The 22,903-nt window shown below is 40.6% G+C and overlaps 1 protein-coding gene across 1 annotated transcript; it reads right to left on the reverse strand.

Moving 5' to 3' along the window:
* Positions 1–7,209: 7,209 nt before the first annotated feature.
* On the reverse strand, positions 7,210–7,665 carry LOC129065383 (ubiquitin-conjugating enzyme E2-17 kDa-like). The gene has a single exon (XM_054566638.1). The coding sequence runs from the start codon at positions 7,663–7,665 to the stop codon at positions 7,210–7,212; it is 456 nt and encodes a 151-aa protein (XP_054422613.1).
* Between the last annotated feature and the right edge of the window lie 15,238 nt (positions 7,666–22,903).

Raw genomic sequence — 22,903 nt, forward strand, 5'->3', positions numbered from 1 at the left:
AGGGTATAATGGACTTGACATATACAAACAGACCTAACAGACCTGCGTACATAGACCATTTTATCCATAGCAGCTGAATAAACATTCCTCTCAAGTACACATGAAACATTCTCTAGGATAGATCTTATTTTAGATCACAAAGAAACAAAGAAATCATAGGGAGAAATCCTACCTTTTGCAACCATATGGATGAACCTTGAAGGACTTATACTAAGTAAAATAAGCCAGACAGAGAAAGGCACATGTGTGGTATCATTTATACGTGGGATCTTTTTTTAATTTCAGAGAGAAAAGGAATAAAATGGTAGTTTTCAGGGGCTGGGTGGGGGAGGGAGAGATGGGATGATATAGGTCAAAGGGCACACATTTTCAGTTCTAAGAATAAGTCCTGAGGATCTAATATACAGAATGGTGACCATATTTAATAACATGCTACTGTGAACTTGAGAGGCCTTGAGAGTAAATCTTAAGCATTCTTACCGCGCGCACACACAAATGAGTTAACTATGTGAGCTGATAGATGTGTTAATTATCCTGATCTTAGTAATCATTTCACAGTGCATACGTATAGCAAATCATCACGTTGCACACTTTAACTGTATACAATTATATTTGTCAATTATTCCTCAGTAAAGTTTAAAAACATGTAATTTGAGTGTGGAAATTTTCATACCCATCTGCATCTCCAGGGGAGCGGGCGTGGAGATTGGAAATTGGATGGATGAAATCCTTTGACCTACGCACGTCTTCCTCTCGGATGTTTCTGCGTTGTATTCTTTACAATCAACCAGGAAGGGTAAAATAAACTCAACATATCTGAAGATAGTCAGGGTATAAACTCAAATCGCATGTGAGCTAGAAAGGAGAAGTATATGCAAAGACAAAAGAAACCACACTTCTAAGCCTTTATTACAAGGCCGCCTACATTTCCGTTACAAATTTGCTGGATGCAATTAAAAAAAAAAATTTTTTTTTTACAGTGTAATTTACAGTGGATTGTAAATTACAGTGAAAAACATATTTATTTTTATTAAATCTGTCGAGTAAAGAATTAAAATCAATTTTGCATTATTAATGCTTCCTTTTTATCATATTCTGCAAATTGTCATTTAGCAATTTACCACTAAGAGGTTCTTTTTTCTGTCATAATTTCTGGTATTTCTAAGAGCTGTTTTGTTGGGGTTTATTTTCCTTATTGTTAAAGATTATACACAGCCTTTTCAAGCAGACAGCTATGTAAATGCACGCAGGCAATGCCAAGAGAGAAAAATCTGCACTTGGAGGGTTGTCGGAAACAGTATATTTCTTGTTGAAGAAGAAACTGAAATTGAAAGGCTCTTTGATTCCTCTCTCTCTTACCGTGGATCTGACTATGCGGTTAGCAAGTATACAGTGGCCTTTTTTCCCCCGCGATAATTGACAATTAATGATTCTATTTTGGCCTATCTTCCTTCAGTGATCTCATTAGAGAAAGGCAACTCCAGAAAGTTGAATGTATTTTCTCTAATGTTCAAGTATTTGACTTAAAAATAGAAGAGCAGATTCAGGAGAGCCGAGCGCTGTTGAGGGAGCAGATTTTTAAGAAGGAAAATGTATAAGTTAGAATTGCTTTTGAGTATAAATAATAAAAAAAAAGACTACCGTGGTATAGAGAAGTAAGGATTTCCTTTTTCTTGGGTGGCAATGAGTTCAGAGGTAGGCTGCTCAGAGCCCGCGTGGCTGGTCAATGGCGCTGAACAGGCTCAGGTGGGCTCTGCACGCGTTCCCTTCCTCCCAACAACCAGCATTTGGCTGTGTGCCAGGCAGCCAGAACCGCAAAGGGGAAAAGAACAATGGCTAAAACCTTGACCTTTAAAACAAATTTTTTTTTAAAATTTATTGTTGCTCAGTGACACGTGTCCCACCTTTTCCCCTTGCTCACCCGTACCCCACCCCCCCCCCCCCGCTCCCACAGTCAACCGCCGCGCTCGCTGCCCGTGCCCACGAGTCCGCTATTCCTGTTCCTTTGCTTGCCTCGCCCCTTCTTCCCCCGTTATCCCCTCCCCCCCTCCCCTCTGGTCTCTGCCAGTTTGCTCTTTATTTCCAAGTCTCTGGCTCTATTCTGCTCATTTGTTTGTTTCGTTGATTAGGTTCCACTTAGAGGTGAGTGGATGAGAAAGCTGTGGTACGTTTACACAATGGAATACGATGCAGCGGAAAGAAAGAAGGAGCTCCTACCCTTCGCGACAGCGTGGATGGACCTGGAGAGCATTATGCTCAGTGAGATAAGCCAGGCGGTGAGCGACAAATACCATATGATCTCACCTGTAAGTGGAGGCCAATCAACAATACAAAGATGCAAGGAAAATAAGACCAGCAACACTGAAAGGAAAAGAAACCAACAGAGACAAGAGGGAAGGAGGGAGGGGGGTGGGGAAAAGGAAGGGAAGGGGAAAGTCAAGGAACCTATAGCAAGGACTCATGGACAAAACCAAAGGGGAAGAGCTGAGGGGGGGAAGGTGGGAGGGGGCAAGGGAAAGAGGTGGGGGGGAGGCAGAGACAAATGTATGTGGAAAAATAAATTAAAATAAAATTTAAAAAAATGGACAAAGGAAAAAAAAATTCCTCTCCAAGGACTTGTGCTTATATCAATTGCCTCACAAGACCACTCCTGGTTGCGGAGAAGCATGGGAAGGGGACCCATTGGACAAATTGCCGGATGCCTCCATAAAATCAGCAGTCTATCAACAAGAATGTTTCCATTCCTGAATGCACGGGGAAGCTTTGCATTAATATCCGCGTGGCTATTTCTTCGATTATCTGAAGAGAATAACCAGGTGACACGGAACACCAGCTGCTTCCACTTCTTGCTTGTAATTTACATCTTGTGCTTTTCTTTACTCTCCAAGTTTCCCACAGTAAGCGCAGATTACAAATTCAAGCTTTTTGAGGGTGATAGGACTATGCAGTCATCTTTGCCATCTTTATTAATTTACGGTGGTGTGTTGTTTTCTAGGAATTGTTTCATTTCTTAAATTGCTAAATGTGTGCGTTAAAAATGTTCTAGTGCTTCCCTATGATCCACTGCCTGGCCGCAGCCGCTGCAGAGATGCCTTCCTCTTTTACCTTTTACATTGCTTACTTGTGTCTTCTCTCATTTTATTCTTGTCGATGTTGCAAGAGTTTCGTAATTTTTTTCGAAAATTGTTCTTGGAAAAACATTTTCCGTCTGTCAGTTTCCTCCGGTTTTCTTCTCTGTTTTCCTTCATTTCGGGTTTTATTTTCATAACTTTTTATGCTTACTTTGTACATATCGTGGGTTGTTTTCCAATTTCTAGATGTAGAAAAATTGTTTTGACAGTTTTTCTTTTTCTAAGGGTTATTTGTATACAGGGTCTGGGCGAAGAAAAGCCTGCTTGAGTGTAGTTGGTAGGGTAATAATGTGGTTGTAATAATATATAGTTCTAATTGGAACACTTCACCTAAAATGGCATGTAGTGTCCTTCAGTGTGATACTGTTATGTTACAGAATTACATGCATATGATATTGTACTATAAGATTTTGTCATAAAAAAGGGGCGCTATTTGTGCCAGACCCTGTATTTTTTTTTCTTTTTTAGTTTGTGAAGTAATTGACATATAATGCTGTGCGAGTGTGAGGTGTAAAATGTCTTGATTTTTATATTGCAATATATTGATTTATATATTGCAGAATGATTGTCACCATAGCATTAGCTAACACCTCCATCCTGTCTGTCACATTATTGCCATGTCTTTTTTGTGGTGAGGACATTTAAGATCTAATCGCTTAGCTTTTTTCAAGTATTTCATGTCGTTATCAATTTCCATTGCTTTAAAATTTATCTAATAGTAATAAAGCTGCTCCTTCTTTCTTTTGATCCAGTTTGCATGATACATTCTGTGTATCTTTTTGCTTTTATTCTACCTCTATTATTATATTTGAATTGTGTTTCTTATAAACCATGGAGCCAAACTATCAATACTTTGTCCTTTTGTTTTAATTTACTTTGCCAATATCTTCCTTTTATTTGGTATATTTAGATATTTAATTTTCTCACAATGATTGATATGTTAGTGCTTAAATCTGCCATTTAATTATTTATTTTATTTATGATTATCTTCTTTCTATTTGTCTATTCTAGCCTTCCTGTGGATTGTCTGAATATATTTTAGGTTTTCTTCTTGATATATTTGTAGTATTTTCGACTGTCAATTTTTATAACTTTCTTAGTGGTCTATCTTGATATTACCACATATACTCTGATGTTACTTCATCTATTAGTATCAAAATTTAGCACTTTGAGTGAATCATGAAAATTTACTTCCACATAGGCCCCTTTACGCTCCTTTTTTTTGAAATAGCATTGTTTTAAGAATATCATGATGTAATAAATGTTTTTCAATTACCTTTATTTTCATGTTCTTTTCTGCTTTAAAATGTGCTATTTGTTTTACCTGGTGTTTTTTCCTTCTTTCATTGCTTAGGGTCATTCTTCTTATTTAACTCAAATATTACCTCCTCAGTCAAATTTGCTCTGGCCTGTTATTTCAGTGAAAACCTATAATAGAGGAACTCAAACAGTTCTCCCTTTTAGTGAATCTTATAGTTGGAACTTTTACATCTGTAAACATATCTATTTAGTTTGAATAGATCGTAAATGTGACTAAATACCACATATGGTTTTACTCATTGATAGATGCCTAGCACTTGGTACTGTGCATTACACGGTACTTATCCAGCAAGTAGCGATTGAATGAATAAATAAACCTTCCTCAATTATGGTTTCTTCATCCCAATTATTGATGTGCAATTATTAGTTTAATTTGTAATAACAATTACAGAAGATGGTATCTGTGAAAATGCACACAAAGATGGTAGAAATAAGAATCAATAGTATATATTATTATTTTTAAATATAAAGAAATTATGATAAGAATTCAAAGAGTTAGAAGCTCAGGATTGTCCATTTTAAATGGGAGGAGATTGCAGGTTATTCAGGTGAAAATACCAAGGAGTTTGTTTGTCTTGATAAATTCGAACTTCTCAAAAAATATAGAGAGCTAGATTAAGGGTCTTAGAAAAAGAATTGCTACACTGGACTCTCATATCACTCTGTAATATGCATTTAGTCACATTGGCACAACATAAAGCACTTTCAGAACTGATTATGTAGGCTTAATTACTTTGATAAAATGTTTATTTTCACTTTTTAATTATTTTTCCATCTCACCCTCAGTTTTTATTCATTCTTGGCCAGTTATGCTTGTCTGCACTACTTAAGATACTGGAAAAATTGGATAGAACCTCAAAATATACATCAGCGCGGGCTTTATTCTTTGTTGTGCATTGGCAATTTGAGACATTAAAGTAAATTTTTAATATTTTAAATTTCTAAATGAGTAGATCAAGCATAAGCATAATTGTCTGAAATGGACTTAAAAATTTATAACACAATCTCAGATTCTTTACATAATTTAGATCGTATTATCTATTTGTTTTTATCAAATTACTTTGACTTGCATTAAGATTTAATCACAAAGGTTTACTCTAGAAAAATAAAGCGACACACAGACAACATTATTGGAGAACATAAGAAAAAAATACTTTCCTATACTAAATTACTGTTAGCCCCTTGGTGTATATTCTTCTGTCTTTGACAAAAAATTGTACGAGTACCCACTATTTGCCAAAACAATGATTAAGAGACTGAAGATACACAGTGAAAAAAAGTAGATAGAATGCCCTGCCCTCATTTGGTTTATATTCTAATATCAGAAAAGAGAAAATCATGATACATGATCAAATTGAGACAGACATTGGGTTGTGTGGTGGTCATTTAGCTAAAGCTCTCAGGGAAGACCTCTTTGATGAAGAGATACTTGAGAATTTCTGAAATAAAGAATACATAAATAGGGGAAGAACACTCCAGGGAAAATGGCAAATGAATAAAACTCTTCTGGCACATACTTCTGTACTATTTCTTTTTTTTCTTTTTTAAAGATTTTATTCATTTATTGTTAGAGAAAGGAATGGAGAAAGAGAGGGAGAGAAACATCCCTGTGTGGTTGCACCTCAAACACCCTCTACTGGGGCACGTGTCCTGACTGGGTATCGAACCAATGACCCTTTGGTTCTCAGGCCGGCGCTCAATCCACTGAGCTATGCCAGCCAGGGCTCTTCTGTACTCTTTCAACAGCATATTAATAACCCCAAGGAACTTCAGAATAAAATTTTTCTTGGCCAATCATGAAAAGGCAAATTCATATTTAAGTAACAGATCACTTCCATATTAAAATTATAAGGATAAAATAATTTTTAACTAATGCTCAATATATCTGGAGTTTCATTGCCATTTATTTAATGAAAGACTGTCTCTTTTTTCTATACTGTAGGCCTTGTATTAACTATTGTAGAGTCAGAAATAACTAAGATAAGAAGCTCACCCTTGAAAAACTCTCCATTCAAAGACACAGACATTTGTACAAATAAATATAATAAAATCGGAAAGATACTCTAAAACAACTTGCATAGAACAGGTGATCAACTCTGCTCAGGTGGCAGCATCGGGACAAGGAATAGAGCCTTAAAAGACAAAAGAAGTGACGTCAGAGAATGGCAGCAGGGGTTTTCTTGGGATCGCCCCTTAAAGGCTGAACAATCCGAGCAAGTCTAATTGAGCAAAGGATTCCCTGCTCAAGACACAGATGTGTCTGCGAGACCTGTGCGCTGAAACTCGGGAAGCTGGGCCCTGGGGAGGCGAGAAGAGAGAAGGGCTGAGGCGCTGGGGGGCACAGCCCGAGGCCGCCGCTAGGCTCCGCGCAGGAAGGACAGACCTGCGGCTGGCACTGGACTTCGTCTCATCAGGGAGAGGCAGGTAGGTATGAGAGCATCTTTGCCCAGTTTTTCCTCACCATCGTCTGCTCTAAAGGGCTCACCCCACACACACCACCCCCCAGCCCCTGGTTCTTGCTTTCCCATCCTGAATCCGGGCAGCAGGCTTTTAGTGAAATGTTGGCTAAAACTGGTCTCTCTCACACTCACCCATCCCCCAACCTGGCCCCACCCCCTGCCTCCCCCACTTCATGTGGCAGGTGCGCACCTCTGCCCAGAAAGATGGGGAAACGACGCTTCCCAGAGAGCAGTCACAAGACAGCCGATTCATCAACCAGGTGTTTTATTAAGGTGATGGTTGGTCATTTACTTTTCATTCACATGGCATATTTCCTGGTCCAGGCTCGGGCCATCGTATTATAGGCGTCCCTATCCTTTAAGTACATTCTTGCAATGGATGGAACTAAGGAGTCATCGGGGTTGGGGTCACTTAGTATTGAGCTTATAGATATCAGGACTTTGGATATGGTCAATGCAGGGGTCCACTGGGACCTGAGAATATCTAGACAGATACACCCTCGTCTGCTGATGTTGGGGTGGTAGATCCGGGTGGTGAAGTAAATCCAAGGGGGTCTGAAGGGGTAATCGTATGGGAAGTGTATGTTTAGGGAGAAGACCCCCCCCTCGTAGGGACTGTCCTCCGGGCCCATGATGATGCCCCTCCAAGTGAACAGATCGTTGTCCTCCGGCCCTGCCGAGCACAGGGGAGGGGGGTCCTTGCTGATGTCCTTCAGTTCCCTCTCCAGGCGACTTAGAGCCCTGGACTGGTCCATGGGAGTGGGCCATGTCAGGGCGTCCTGCAAGGGACAAGGGGGACCACGGGTCAGGGGGACCATGGGTGAAGGTGGGTGTGGGTTAGAGAGGCAGCCGCCCCCCAGGTCGGTGGGTCAGGAGGCCGAAGGCGGGCTGCGGGTGCGAGGGGGGTGTCGGGGGACAGGGACGTTGTGGGGGGGGGCGGGGGGAGGAAGGGACCGCTGGGGACTTGGCTGGACCTGAGCGGCCACTGCTCACCTGTGCCCCGCTGGTCCCTGGCTCCTCCATCGCGGGCTCCTCTGCTTCTTGCTGCACCTGTCACCTCTTGTGACCTGGAGCCTCTGTGGCTCAGAGCCTGAGCACCAAGGCCGAGCTGACCGCCGTCACTGCTGCCCAGAGACAGGGCCCATCGCTCCTGCGGGGCCGCCTGCCTCTGCCCTGGGCCCTGATGTGCACACTGGGTGCCCGGGGACAGGAGAGGGATCCCCTCTGTGATGTTACAGGGCCAGCGGATGACATCAGCAAGTCAGTGGGGGGCGGGGCCAGGGGAGAGGGGACTTGAATGAGAGCGTTTGGGGTGGGAGGGACCATGGAGCAGAACGGGGTGGGGGGGCCCGCAGAGTGGGAGGGATCATGGAAGGCAATGGGGGGTGGAGGGGCAGGGGGTCCTTGGAGGGGAGTGGGGGGTGGGACCTAGGGGGGACCGATGGGTGGGGAGGCCGGTGAGAGGCCTGGGAAGGTGAAGGGGGCGGGGTGGAAGGACCCCGGCTCCCTGGCTGGCTCAGCGGGGCGCCCCGACCTGGTTCGTGGGATCCCAGGCCCCCTTGCCTCCCACTGAGAGTCACCCAAAGGAACAAGGGCGGTTGCACGCATCCCCTACTCGTCCGTCGCCTGGACTCACCCCGAGAACAGGCCACCCTCTGGCTTTGGGCTCATCCCTCTCCCTGCCACCCTCGTTCCTGAGCTCGCCCGCCCTCTCTCTCTATGGGCACCGAAAAACAGAGCCCCCCGAAGCCCCCCTCCCCCGCCAGATGTCGCAGCGGCCCCCAAAGAAGCTGTAACAGTGCGTGTGGCGTTTGCGGAGCTCATGATCTGCCAACACGAGGACCGAAAACCGCAAACCGCAAACCATGTTCGCCTGAATGACAGGTGCGCCCTGCGGCTCGCCCCAGGGGTCAGGGGAGACACGGAGAGAGGGCACTGGGGGGCGCCAGGCTCCGGGGCTGCGAGAACAAACTCTCGAGGCACCAGCCGGCCTCGCCCAACTTGCCCCCCCCGCCACCCCCACGCCTGTGGTTGCTGCGCTGCCCGCCGCCTGGGGCGGCAGGGCTCTGCGCTGGGCCTTCACGGACGTGGACTCCAATCGCCCACTACAAGCCCCGGGGCCTTCTCAGTGCCCTGGGAGGCAGGCTCCCCGGTCACAGAGGAGATGCCCACCTTCCCAGGGAGCAAGCGGCTCCTTCATGGCCCCGCAGAGATCTGAGAGGCCGGAGCTGAGCAAAAAACCTAGAAAGTCTGTGCTTCAGTGACGCCTAATGAAAAACAACAAACACACACTCACTGGCGTGGCTCAATTGGTTGGGCATCATCCCACACAGTGAAAGGTTGCCAGTTCGATTCCTGGTCAGAGCACATGCCTGGATTGTGGGCTCGGTTCCCGATTGTGGCACATGTATTAGGCAGCCAATCTATGTTCCTCTCTTACATTGATGTTTCTCTCCCTCTCTTTCTCCCTCCCTACCCTTCTCTCTAAAAATAAATAAATAAAATCTTTAAAGAAATAAATAAAAAGACTTTTTATCAATCTAGGAGAGAAGGGCCAGTCATATATAGATGCCTAGACAGAGAAGGAATCCGTCAAATACCATAAACAACCAGGGTAATCATGGAGCTCAGAAATAAAATTTTAAAATCTTCAGAAGATAAACTTGAAGACATGAAGTATGTAATTTAAATGACAGAGAATTCAAGATTACAGTTCTGAAAAAGCCCAATGAGATACAAGAAATACAGATAGGCAGTTTAATAAGCTAACAAATACAATTAATAAGCAAAATGAATACTGTACCAAAGAGAACGAAACCTTTAAAAAGAACCAAATAGAAATTCTGGAAACAAAGAATAATAAAAGAGATCAAGAATGAACCAGCTAGCATAGGAAATACAATGACCACATGGAGAAAATAATTAGTGAAATTGAAGATAAAAATCTAGAAATGGCATAGATGGAAAAACAGAATTAAAGTTAAAAAATTGAAAGAACTCTACAAGAAACATCTGACTGCATCAGAAAGAGCAATGTAGGAATGATGGACATATGAGAAGAAGACAAGGAGAAGGGAACAGAGAGCCTATTCAGACAAATAGTTGATGATAACTTCCCAAACCTATGGAAAGAGCTAGATCATGGAATCCAAGAAGCAAATAAGACACCTAATTATCTCAATACCAAAAGTCCTTCTCCAAGGCATATAGTGCTAAAACTGCCAAAAATTCATGACAAAGAGAGAATTCTCAAGGGAGCCAGGGAAAAGAAGATAGTGACCTACAAAGAAGGTTCCAGTAGATTATCATCACATTTCTCAGCAGAAACCCTACAAGCTAGGAAAAAAATACATCAAATACTCAAAGCACTAAAAGACAGAAATGACCAGTCAAGAATAATCCAGCAAAGTTATCTTTTAGATATGAAGGAGAAATAAAAACTTCTAGAAGCAAGGAGGAATTTAACAACACCAGAAGACTTTTATTGTGAGAAATAGTCAAGGGGACTATTCTACCTGAAATAAAGAACAAAAGGTCACAAAGCTACAAGTAAGATCACCAACAGGCAGACAGAACAAGATATTACAACTCTTATTCCTGATAGGGTACTATACACTTAAGTATCACATAAAGGTTAAATGAAGTAAAAACATTACAAAGGAGAGAGAAAGAAAACAGTAACTCCTACAACTCAGAAGTGAACTCACAGCATAAATAGGAATAATTTGTGAAAACAAAAACATAAAAGGGGTGGGGATAAAGGGCTGAATTTGCAAAGGAAGATGGATATCGGACACACTCAGGAGAAAAAGAACTGCTGGATGTATGAAAGTCACTTTTCCATTAACCTACTAGAACCACATACACAAAAACCACAAACTGAGCCACATAACTTTAAAATAAAAGAGGGAAAACACAGGGAAAAATTACAGAATACCACCAAACTAAAACAACAGACAGAAACACAAAAGATAAAAAACAATGGAGACATAGAGCTATGAGAAAACAAAAGATAAAATGGTTATAGGAAATTCTCATATATCAATAATCACCTTAAATGTAAGTAGACTAAACTCACCAATGAAAAGTCACAGAGTAACAGATTGGATCAAAAAACAAAAAACAAAAAAACAACCCCCCCCCAAAAAAACCCCCAGCCATATGCTGCCTTCAGGAGACACATCTGAGCTGCTAAGGCAAATACAGACGCAAAGGGAAAAGGTGGAAAGTGATTCTCCAAGCAAATGGCATCCACAGAAAAGCAGATGTAGCCATACTTATATGCGACAAAATAGGTTTCAAGAAAACAAAAGTAACAAGACACAAAGATAGGCGTTTAATAACGACATGAAGGCTGTTAGATCAAGAAGACATAACACTTCTCAATATATAAGCACCCAATCGGGGAACACCAAAATATGTAAACCAATGAGCAGAATGAGAAGGAGAAACTGACAAAAACACGATGACAATAGGTGACCTAAATATCCTATGGACAGCTGTGAGTAAAGGTGTGGCTTTCTCGGTCGTGGGAGACACTACCAAACAGACTTATTTCTTGCTTGCAGCATCCAGAGTATTAAATGGGGAGCCCAATGAGTAGTAAAGGTAACAAATGAAGAAAGCAGCATATAAGATACTCGGTCGGGGGTGGAGGCGGCATTAAAGAAACAAGGTTCTGGCCGTGACTGGTGTGGCTCAGTGGATGGAGCACCAGCCTGCGAACTGAAGGGTCACTGATTGGATCCCCCGTCAGGGCGCAGGCCTGGGTTGCAGGCCAGGTCCCCAGCAGGGGGCGCGCGAGAGGCAACCACACACGGATGTCTCTCTCTCTCTCTTTCTCTGTCCTTTCCCTACTGTCTAAAAATAAATAAACAAAATCTTTAAAAAAAGAGACACTGTGCTGGCCTACTGCATTCTGGCCTCCATCAGGAAGCCTGCCCAAGGGTCATGGGATGAATTTCACACGCCGAGTCCTGCCCCTGGTGTGTGGGCGCCCCAGTGTGCCAAGTACCGAACCTGCACCCTTTCTAACTGCAGCTGGTTTCCTGAACAGAAGGGAACTTCCAGGAACAAACTCTAGCCCATACAACCAACGAATATTTGACAAGGCAACCAAGAATACTCAAAGGGGAAAAAAATTAGTCCCTTCAATGAACAGTGGCGGAAACACTGTATAAGCGCAGGCAGAAAAATGAAACGGACCCCTGGGTTATAGTATTCACAAAAAATCAACTTAAAATGGAATAATAACTTCAAGGTAAGCCCTGAAACCGTAAAACTCCAAGTGAAAAACATATGAAAATTGTCCTTGTCATTGGTCTTGATGACAATTTTTTTTTAAAGATCAAACAAGAAAATCAAAAATAAATAAGTGGGACTACCTTAAACCAAAAGATTTTGCATGGTCTAAGAAACAATAAACACAATTAAAAGACAACCTACAAAATGGGAGAAATATATATATCCAAACCAATAACAAGACTAAACACAATAAAACGGATAAAGGAATGCATATTTTTCCAGAGAACACTTACAAATGGCCGTGAATGTGAGAAGTTGTTGGTAACCACTAATTTTCAGGGCAAGGCATATCAAAACCACAATGAGACAGCACATCACACCTGTCAGTATGGCCGGTGTGAGAGAAGAGAGAAAAGAGGCAACACGTATTAGCAAGGATATGGAGAAAGAAAGGGATGCCTGTGCACCGTTGGTGAGAATATAAATTGGTACAGCCACTATGTAAAACATTAGGGAGGTTCCTCAAAAAGTTAAAAATAGAACTACCACATGATCCAGCAATTCCACTTTTGAGTACATATCCAAAGAAATGAAAACAGGATATCACAGAAACAGCTGCACTTCCGTGTTTATTGTGGCGTCATTCATCATAGACAACTGACAGAAACAGTTGTCCATCAAAAAATGAATGGAAGGCCCTGGCTTGTGTGGCTCAGTGGATTGAGTGCCGGCCTGTGAACCAGAGGGCTGCAGGTTCGATTCCCAATCAGGGCACAGGCCCGGGTTGCAGGCCAAGTCCCCAGTAGGAGGTACATGAAAGGCTACCATGCATGGATGTTTCTCTCCCTCTCTTTCTCCCTCCCTTCCCCCCCTCTCTAAAAATAAATAAATAAAATCTTTAAAAAAAATGAATGGAAGAAACGATGTGAATAATGGAATGTTTTTCATCCATTAGAAGGAACTAATTTCTGCCATCTGTACGCCATAGATCGACCTTAATGGTATTATGGTAAGAAAAATATGTGAGACAGAGAAAGACAAATATTGTATGAAATCACTTAAATGTGGAATCTATAAAACAAGAAGCTCATAGATACAGAGAGTACAATGGTGTAGAGCGCTGTAGGGTGGAAGGAACAGGGTTATATTGGTCAATGAGTGCAAACTTCCAATTATAAGATGAAGAAGTTCTGGAGATCTAGAGAGCAGTATTGCAATAATAGATAGCATACTATATACTTGAAGGTTGCTAAGAGTAGATATCAAGTGTTCTCACCACACAAAGGAAAGTCTAATTATGTGGCATGATGGAGCTGTTAGCGAACTCTGCAATGCTATTCTTCGTGCAACACGTAAGTCTATTGAATTAATGTTTCACAGCTTAAACTTATGAATGTAATATGGCAATTATATCTCAATACATCTGGAAACAAAGATTAATGGGAGTTGACTATTTAGATAACGGTGTTAGGAATGTGTCACAGACCGAAGGGTAACATTTGTAAAGATGCAGAAGTATAAACCAAATGTCATGTTTCTAGAGTTTTATAGGGCAGGAGAAGGGAGAAGAAAGAAATAGTTCTTTTAATATCAGATGTCAACTCTTTGATGGCAGGGACATGGGCCTGTTTGTTTACTAATGTATTCCAAGAGCTTACAAGAGGAGACATCTACTGAGTTGGATAAATAAATAATGTCAGGGCTATACGTTGGTGCTGAGTCATGAAGAACTATTGATTACAATATCTGCAATGCATTTTGATATTTCTTTTCAAAATAGTTTCTTTAGTTTTTATTTTCAGTGATTTCTGAAAATGAATATCTATACTTTTTATAGTCTGCATTCCTTACTCTATCTGTATCTATAATCGCTACATTTCTGTCATTAAGGTTAATTTTGAAGACATAAATCTGAGAAAGAAGGTACCTTCAATGAAAGCAACCCCCGACTTTTTGTTTGACATATAAATATAGCTAAAGCATAAATGCATATTAACTGGCTGAAAAAACACCCAACGATATTAACTTAAATATGTTCCATTCTGTGCAACAACTTGTTCAAAAATCATGCTAGCCCACATTTTCCTTAACCTTTGAAATAATAATAAATAATAATGAGCTAAAATTTTTAAAATATTCTATTTACTTATTTTTAGAGAAAGGGAAATGGAGGGAGAGGGAGACAGACATCAATGTGAGAGAGAAACATTGATTGGTTGCCTCCCGTACATGCCCCAACCGGGGACCGAACCAGCATCCCAGGCACGTGCCCTGACCGAAATCAAACCACAACCTTTCTCTTGGCAGACTATGCCCATTCAATTGAGCCACACCAGTCAGGGCAAGAGCTAAAATTTCGGTCTAACAATGAAATTTTACATTGGTGTAACTATGGCTCACTTTTAATTTACTTCTGATTCTGATCTTTTTTTCCCCATGAGTAGTCCTTGATTTTTTTTTTGAAAGTTGATGTATATGGAAGATTACATACAGCTAAAATTATAATTCTTAATGATTACATTTAGGGTTGCATCATATTTCATATCATTGAAATATTTTTATTATAACCTGGAAAAACATGTTATTTTTATGTATAATGGTAACAAAGCCAGAAGTCATGTGCTTTTATTCATCACTCATTGTTTGAGGCTTCAGCACTTTTTTCTTTGACCACTTCTGACAGCTCTCAACTTACAACACTCATTTTCATATTCTCAACACAGTAGCCAAGTCTTTAGACCTTGAGGATAAGGAGCAAATTAAAGCTATTAACATGTTAGAGAATTGTTTGATTTACTCATTAGAAATGATTCTAAATCTGAGAAGCTCATAAGAGATGCCTACTGGGTTAGTGGATTTTGACTGGCAGCGTCAGGAGAGCCAAGGGCAAAGAAGACATTTCTAATAAAATTTTAAATGGCATTAAGAAATGTTAGTTCTAATTGGACAAAAGCAAGTCATAAGAGCATGTTAATATAATTCTGCAGAATGAATACAAAAGTGAATAGTCTTCAGAAGTCTTGGATAGCCCTGGCTGGTGTGGCTCAATGGAGTGAGTGCCGGCCTGCAAATCAAAGAGCTGCTGGTTTGATTCCCAGTCAGGGCACAGGCCTGGGTTGTGGGCCATGTCTCCAGTACAGGGCGCTAGAGAGGCAACCACACACTGACATTTCTCTCCTTCTTTCTCCTTCGCTTCCCCTCTCTAAAAATAAAATAAAAAAATAAAGGCTGGATGATGTACTTATAAATCATATCCCTGAATTTTTACTTTTGATGGCAAAAAGAACTTTGTACATCTCTCTCTTTTTTTTTGAATCAAAAGTGTTTTTCTTAATTAGGTTTATGATACCATGAATTTAAAAATATCTAATCATGGAGACATATACTCTTATATTTAGAGGACAAGGGCATGAAAATTAAAACGCGATCATCAATAACCAAGAGAAGACCCCTCTACTTTGAATGCATTAGGTTCAAGCGCCCCAACCTCATGAAAAAAGAGGCAGGTAACCATGGATGATAATGCAAAGACTAAGCATTTCCTGAAATATCTATTCTGAATCTATTTTGCCTGACCTGAGTGTTAAAAATAACCTTTTATTTTCTTACTAAATGTTTTTGCCTCATTAATTCCCAAGGGTGTTAAAAAAAAGAGCGGACCACATAAGATTAGGTACGTGGGAAGAGATACCAGGGGGATACAGATAGATTTTAATTCTGGGTGAAGTACTAAGTTTAGACATTCAGAGCTAAGATAAATCAATTGCAAGCAACTCCAGGAAGCTATTTTACTACATTTTTCAAAATACATTTATAATATCACCTTAAATCTACAGTGTAAACACTGTAATGTAGACCACTGGAGTTCGACTCTATTTATAACCTGTTCAGGAAGCAGTAACTATCGCTAATATCTAAAAGTCAGGCATGTGGAGCACATTGCTTCTCCGTTTTAAAAATATATAATTTTTGTTCATTTAGAGAGCACTTTGTGAAGAATTTAAAATTCAAAACTGAAAATTTTGTAGAGTTAAAATCTAAAATGTCAAATGACTACATTGATTGATTTTCTTCTTATTATAAAATCTTACCTGAAGTCCTTGACCAAAATATATTTAATTAACAGATTATTTTATCTTAAAATTCTTGATCAAACTCTTGCAATTACTACAAACTACAATCTACTGATAACCTTTATAATGTACATTTTGAGAAATAAATACCTTACACGGCATTTAACAAACACATACGGCTGAGTTGTTGAAATGCTATTTCATGATATTGGCAATACATTATGTGTGTACATTTAATGTTTCATCCTGCAATAGCCATCTATATTAAAAATTGAATATATCCCATGAAACATATTAGGCTAAGAGTTTCTTTAAATCAGTCTTCCAGATAGGATTTATTTAGGTGTTCCCAAATTACTCTGCTGAGTAACTTTACTCCCCAAGGCCAGAAAAAATTATTTTCATACCATTAAGCATAAATGACATGTAATTCTCATAATTTACAAGTAGCATAATAAAAAGTGAGTCCATTAGAAAAATTGTATAGTAGTTTAAATTTAGTTAATTTTTTCCAAAATCCTTTTAATATTCAGTAATATTTTTTTGCTAAGGCCTGTAATTACAAGTTAATTACCAACTTTAACATTTATTGCAAGATTTAGAAATTTTCTCAATAATGCTTAAAGGGCCAATCCCAATCAATATCATAAACATTGATAAACGAGCACAGAATACTTTTTTGTAAAAATATTAGAACATATATAGGCAGAAGTGAACATCTGCAATATTTGTGGAAGACCAAAATATTTTTTAAAAATACAAAACCACCCCATGAGTTGCATGAAGTATATAGCAATCCTAAAATTTTATGGCACTTCAGAAGAGCTAGAATAGCCAAAGGAATGTTGAGAAAGACAAAGCCGAAGACATCACACTTCCTTACTGCAAATCATACTGCAAGACTATAGTAATCAAAACAGTATGGCACTAACATAAGATCGGCACAGAGACCAATAGAAAAGAATTGGGAGCGCAGAAATAAACTTTAGTGTGTGTGTATGTGTGTGTGTGTGTGTATAAACATATGTATACACACACACATATATATGTATATATGTATATATACCTGTTATCTAATATTCAACAAGGAATTCAAGAATATTCAGTGGGAAAAGGCTTTTTAAAAAATAAATGGTGTTAAGGAAGCAGGATATTTACATGCAAAAGAATGAAACCAGACCTTTATTTATACCACTCTTAAAATTAACTCAAAATTCATTAACAATTTAAATGTAAGACCTGGAAAATATATGGCCTGTTCAGCAAAAGTCCAGGCACTGTTAATATAATAAGAGCAGTTTGCGTGACATCGATGTAACCTGGCAGCAAAGGCGAGTGGACTGGAATACGCATGCGTGAACAATGATGACGTCACTGTAGTAGTCAGTGGGGGCGGTAGACGCCATTGAGTGAGCATGTGTGCTGCGTGGCCATCACATTCAAAATGACTGAGTGAATAGAGCAACGACTCTGCATCCAATTTTGCATGAAGCTTGAACATTCCTCTGCAGAAACTATTTGGATGACTCAGAAGACCACAGCTGCGGGCACCTGGTGATTGGCGGCTTCATCATGACAATGTGCCCACTTGTGCATCACATCTCATGCAGAATTTTTTTTGTCAAACATCAAATCACCCAGGGGGCTCATCCCCCTACAGCCCAGATTTGGCGCCCTGAGACTTCTGATTTTTCCCAAAATGAAAATCCCGTTTGAAAGGGAAGAGATTTCAGGCCGTCAGCGAGATTCAGGAAAATACGACAGGGCAGCTGATGGCGACTGGGAGAGCTGTGTAAGGTCCCCAGGTGCCTCCTTGGAAGGGGACTGAGGCATCATTATCTTATGTACAATGTTTCTTGTATCTTCTGTCTTCTTTTAAAAAGTCCCTTTTTCATATTACATGGCTGGATACCTTCTGGACAGACTATATATATACATGTTAGCTATCTAACCCCGTATCGGACACCTGGTTTGCAATTCTTTTCTCTCATTCTGTAGGTTGCCTTTTGTTAATTGTTCCTTTTGTTGTGCAGAAACTTTTGAGTTGAATGTAGTACCACTTCTTTATTGTTGCTTTTGTCGTCTGTGCTTTTGGTGTCATATCCAAAAAATCATTACCAAGACGATGTCAAGGGGCATTTACTTTCTTTTTGGTCTAGGAGTTTTCTGATTTTAGGCCTTAGATCTCAGTTGTTAGTTTTGAGTTAATTTTAAGAGTGGTATAAATAGGCGTCGTATATTTCAAGAACCAACAGGCTTTATTGGCCCCAACATGAGAATCTGTGTACAATTGATGGGTGTGGCCCTTGTGAACATAATCCCCAAACATACTCTCTCCAAAGACAAAAGTACTTTTTAGTGTTCCAATAAAGCTGCAGTGGCAATCTCCAAACAAACATTCTGTTGAACCAATAGCTGGAAATTAAATAGAACAATGTCTCATGCTGTCTTATAGAATTTTGTAAAGGTTTCAACCATGCAAACCAAATCTTTCAAGCTTCACTGGGATTTCTTCTTTTTTTCTCTAAAATATACTCACAAACTAATAATAATAATAATAATAATAATAATAATAAAGTGAAACTTAAGTGAGTTTTCCATTAAAAGAAGAGAAGAGAAAGCATGCTTACTTAGGCCTCATACTCAATTTTTTTTTTGAGATGCTAATCTGATGACAGATTATTCAAGTATTGACAGGATTGAGATGTGACAATGTCTCCTTTTTTTGACTTCTATAAAATTAAAAATATACTTTAACAGTGTTCAATTGTTTCTTAGATATTATATTCTTATGTGAAAATGATTATTTCAACATAAAGAAACCACCTCATATAAAATCCATAAGAAAATAAATATCAATATTCATGGTCATTATTCAGTATGAAAATCAATATTAAAAAGATTCTTGAAGTACTAATTACATTTTCCAGTCTTTATTGACTGGTTTTCATGTTTGTATTGGAGACAATATACATTTTTCTACATGATTTTAAAGAAATATTCAGAAGATAAATTTCTTATTTAAAATAACCTGCTCTTTTTAAGATTACTCTATTTTCAAGTCTTGCTTTAAGAATAAATATTTTCACTTTAGCATAGGGTTCAATTGTGCTTTCTTCTGTCATCAAGTATTTGGCAAAAAAATGGCTACATTTTATTCAGGATTAAAGGCATAAGTATAAGCATTTTATGGTTGGAATTCTGTGAAAACCTAGAACAGGAAAGAAAGTACTTTTCACTGGGGCTGCTTGGCTCTTCCTTTAATAAAGTCCCAAACTGAGCATTAATAAACATTCGAATCTGACAGATACAAGCAAGAGTTAAAGGACTTTGAATCTATGACCAACCCTTTCCACATTTAACAATGATACCTCTAATTATAGTGTCAGTATCCTGAAATGAATACACTCATTTCCCCTAGGATTAGAACAATTTCCTTCATCTTTTAATCATACATTATTAGGAATGCTTAACCACAACGATAGTACAGACACCTTCTGTGAAATGAATAAACTGCATTTGCATGCACCAAGTAGATAAGTGAGTCCGAAAGGGAAAAATGAAATAACACTAAAATAGCAGATTGTATAGATTTCTGTCTTCCTTACAAACCTGAGACTACAGGCATTCGATTAGTTGCCTATGCCCAAAATCAAAGGAATCATTTTCAGTATAAAAGGTAATGATATTATAATTTTTAATATTTGTGCAGCTTAGCTATCAGTATTCTTCAACTTAAAATGCTCTATCTGTAATCACTGCACAGAATTTTAGATACACAAACATATTAGTTTCTCTGCATCTTGCTTTGTCTCTGATGTCTCATGGGTGATGATATATTTTATGGAAGTTGTGTACAAATGAGTCAAGAGGAAATACACCAAGCTGGTGAGTTTCATGACTTATCCACTTTAATAAAAAATCAGTTGCTTCATAGTATAACTGGAAATCAAAACCAAAGAGTGGACATATAAACAATAAAAGGTAAGCAGGAATTAACTACAGCAAAGGACGGTGCTGGCGTAGTTAACTACCTGATATCCTTCGGGCAAGGCCTGCCTCTCAAGAGTAGTTGTGAGGTGGCTACATCTCTTTATCTATCCCTTTCCACGTCTCTCCTTAATGTATCTTCCTACAAATTCACGGAAGGACTCTGCAGACACTAACATCTGCTTCCAGGAAAAGCTGTGTAACCGCCATTTACCCGAATGATTGTTACGCTCTCATTTCCACTTTCCGTTTTGGAAGAAAGAGTCTTATCAGCAGTTAATGAAACTGCCCGTGGGAGCGAACGGGTCTGGGCGCCCTGGAAGACGACTGTCCGCAAACCGACTGTCCCCGAGCCGCGGCTCGTGCGCTCAGAATAACGGGCGGGCGCTGGCTTGCTCAATAGCAGGCGACCTGTTCCTTTGTCTAGTTTTTCGCAATCTTAAAAATCCATGACTATTTTAAGGAAGTTTGAGATTTCCTTTTTTTGTCCCTTCTTTGTTGTATTTTTCCCATGACCCTGTTGTCCCCGCCTGCCCGCCTGCCCCGCCTCGGCGCGTCGCAGCCACAGCAGCGGGCGCTGCGGGCTCAGGAGGGGACCAAAGGCGGAGTCCAAACGGGGTTCCTCCCGCGGCCCTGGGTGACATCATAGAAGAACCGACTCGACTTGTGTTCCTGTCTCAGCTGATCAATAGTGTCACTCAGTTCTCGGAGGAGAGCGTTGTTCAGAAACCCGCAGCACAATTTCCCCGTTTTCAACCTGCCCCGAGGAGAGAAAGAGTGGCCGCGCCCCTTGTGCGGCTGTGCGTTCTCGGCCCCGGGTCCTGCCCAGCGGGTGCGACCCCAGCGACGGCCCTCTGCGCGCGAAACTCTGGTTTGCAGCTTGTCCTCGACGCACTCGAAGCCCGTGAGCCCCCGCCTTCCGGGGCCGCGGGGCTTCCTGAGCCCGGAGCAAGAGTGCCTTCTGCGGGGGCCAGCGCGCAGAATCAGCCAGCGCACGGCCGGGCGGCGGAGGCGGGGGCGCAGGGAGCAGCCTGGCAGCCCCGAGCCGCGGGGAGCGGCGGGGACGGGGAAGGAAGGGCGAGGGCGCGGCCCGGGACCCTGGAGGCCCGGCCCGCGGGCCGGGCGGCAGGGCGGCGACCGCCGAGGGCGCATGGGGGCGCCCGTCGCAGTGTCCACGCTCAAAACACAGGGAGAAACGTCCTCCTTTTGAAAATGACATCATCAGACATGTGACCTCGATCATGTGAACCTTTTCTAACAATTGACTGACGTTCAGGGGATGAATAGAGTTTTTTTTATGCTGGCTTGCTATAATTTAACTAAGAAATGAATGATACTTTCATATTAAAAAATAAAATGTTATTAAAACGCTCCGTTAACACAGTTAAGTGAAGCTACTGCTGTTTCAATGGCGCCCAACACCTATCAGCTTTGTCATCATTTTAAAACAAAAGAGGTGTCCACGGGCGGATAAAATCTCAAGTAAATATGAAACACCTGGCATACTGATGCTGAGATTTTCGTTATTGTTTTGTTTTCTAAATTCTATTATTTTGATGGCTCTTATTATTGTTATTTTGCATGCAAGATACAAAATGCGCATAGGGTAAATGAAACATTAAGACTTTACCCTCCATCAACTAATCATAACTATTTGTAGGCAAATGGCTACTACTGCCGCAGTGTGTCCAATTAATGACATGTGATTAAAGTGAAAGAATGCTCAGCTAATACATTTTCTCACATTTTTTCATAAGAGGAAATAGTGGCACGTAAAAAGCATGATGCTGTTGTCATCCGTGAGATGAGTAAAGATTACAGTGTTTGATAACGAAATGCCCAGTCTGGATCAGATGTGAGAAAACACTGCTATACCGTCGCTGAGAGTAGTCTGTGTGGGGGAGAGCCGCGCGGCCACGGCCACGCTCGCGGCCAGCGCCGGTCCCCTTGGCCGTCCCCGTCCCCGCAGCGCTGCGCCGGCCCGCCGTTCTCGCGGAAGGCGGCCGAGGAGGCTCTGGGCCGCCCGGAGGCGCGCGCGCGGACATTCATACGTTCATAGAAAACCTGTGGATGTATCAACCAAGGGAGGAAATGCAATGTGGAGACCTTCCTAAACCTCTGTATAGTTAAACATACATGTTAAAATCATGAACTTACATTGTTTCTTTTAATAAGTGTTTTTACAGAAAATGTGTCAATGAAACATATAAAAATATGTTTTTTCATTTATTGATTTTGGAGAGAGAGAGGAGGGAAGTGAGAGAGATACAGAGAGAGAGAGAGAGAGATCAATTTATTGTCCCATTACCCATGCATTTATTGGTTGTCTCTTGTATGTGTCCTGACTGGGAATGGAACCCGCCACCTTGGTGTATTGGGACGATGCTCTAACCAACTGAGCTAGCTGGCCTGGGAGCAATCCAACGTTTTAAGCGCGATTAAGTCCTCAGAAAAAGTGGTAGAAAAATCAACGTAAGCAGCATGCCATATTTCTCTTTAAGAATATTTTTATTTACCTTCTTATATGTGTCCTTGCCTTAGCAAAACTAGGAATATACTTTCAGCACAGAAATTTGTTTATATTGAAATTGTATTTTCAGAAGCATTACTACATATTTTAAAATCTGTGCTGTCTCTCATGAACCGTCTGTTTTTAATATATTAATTCAATGTTCAATACAAACAT

This window comes from Pteronotus mesoamericanus, unplaced genomic scaffold (genome assembly GCF_021234165.1).
Source record: "Pteronotus mesoamericanus isolate MK-2021 breed Mesoamerican mustached bat unplaced genomic scaffold, CSHL_Meso_final contig_177, whole genome shotgun sequence".
Lineage (NCBI taxonomy): Eukaryota > Metazoa > Chordata > Mammalia > Chiroptera > Mormoopidae > Pteronotus > Pteronotus mesoamericanus.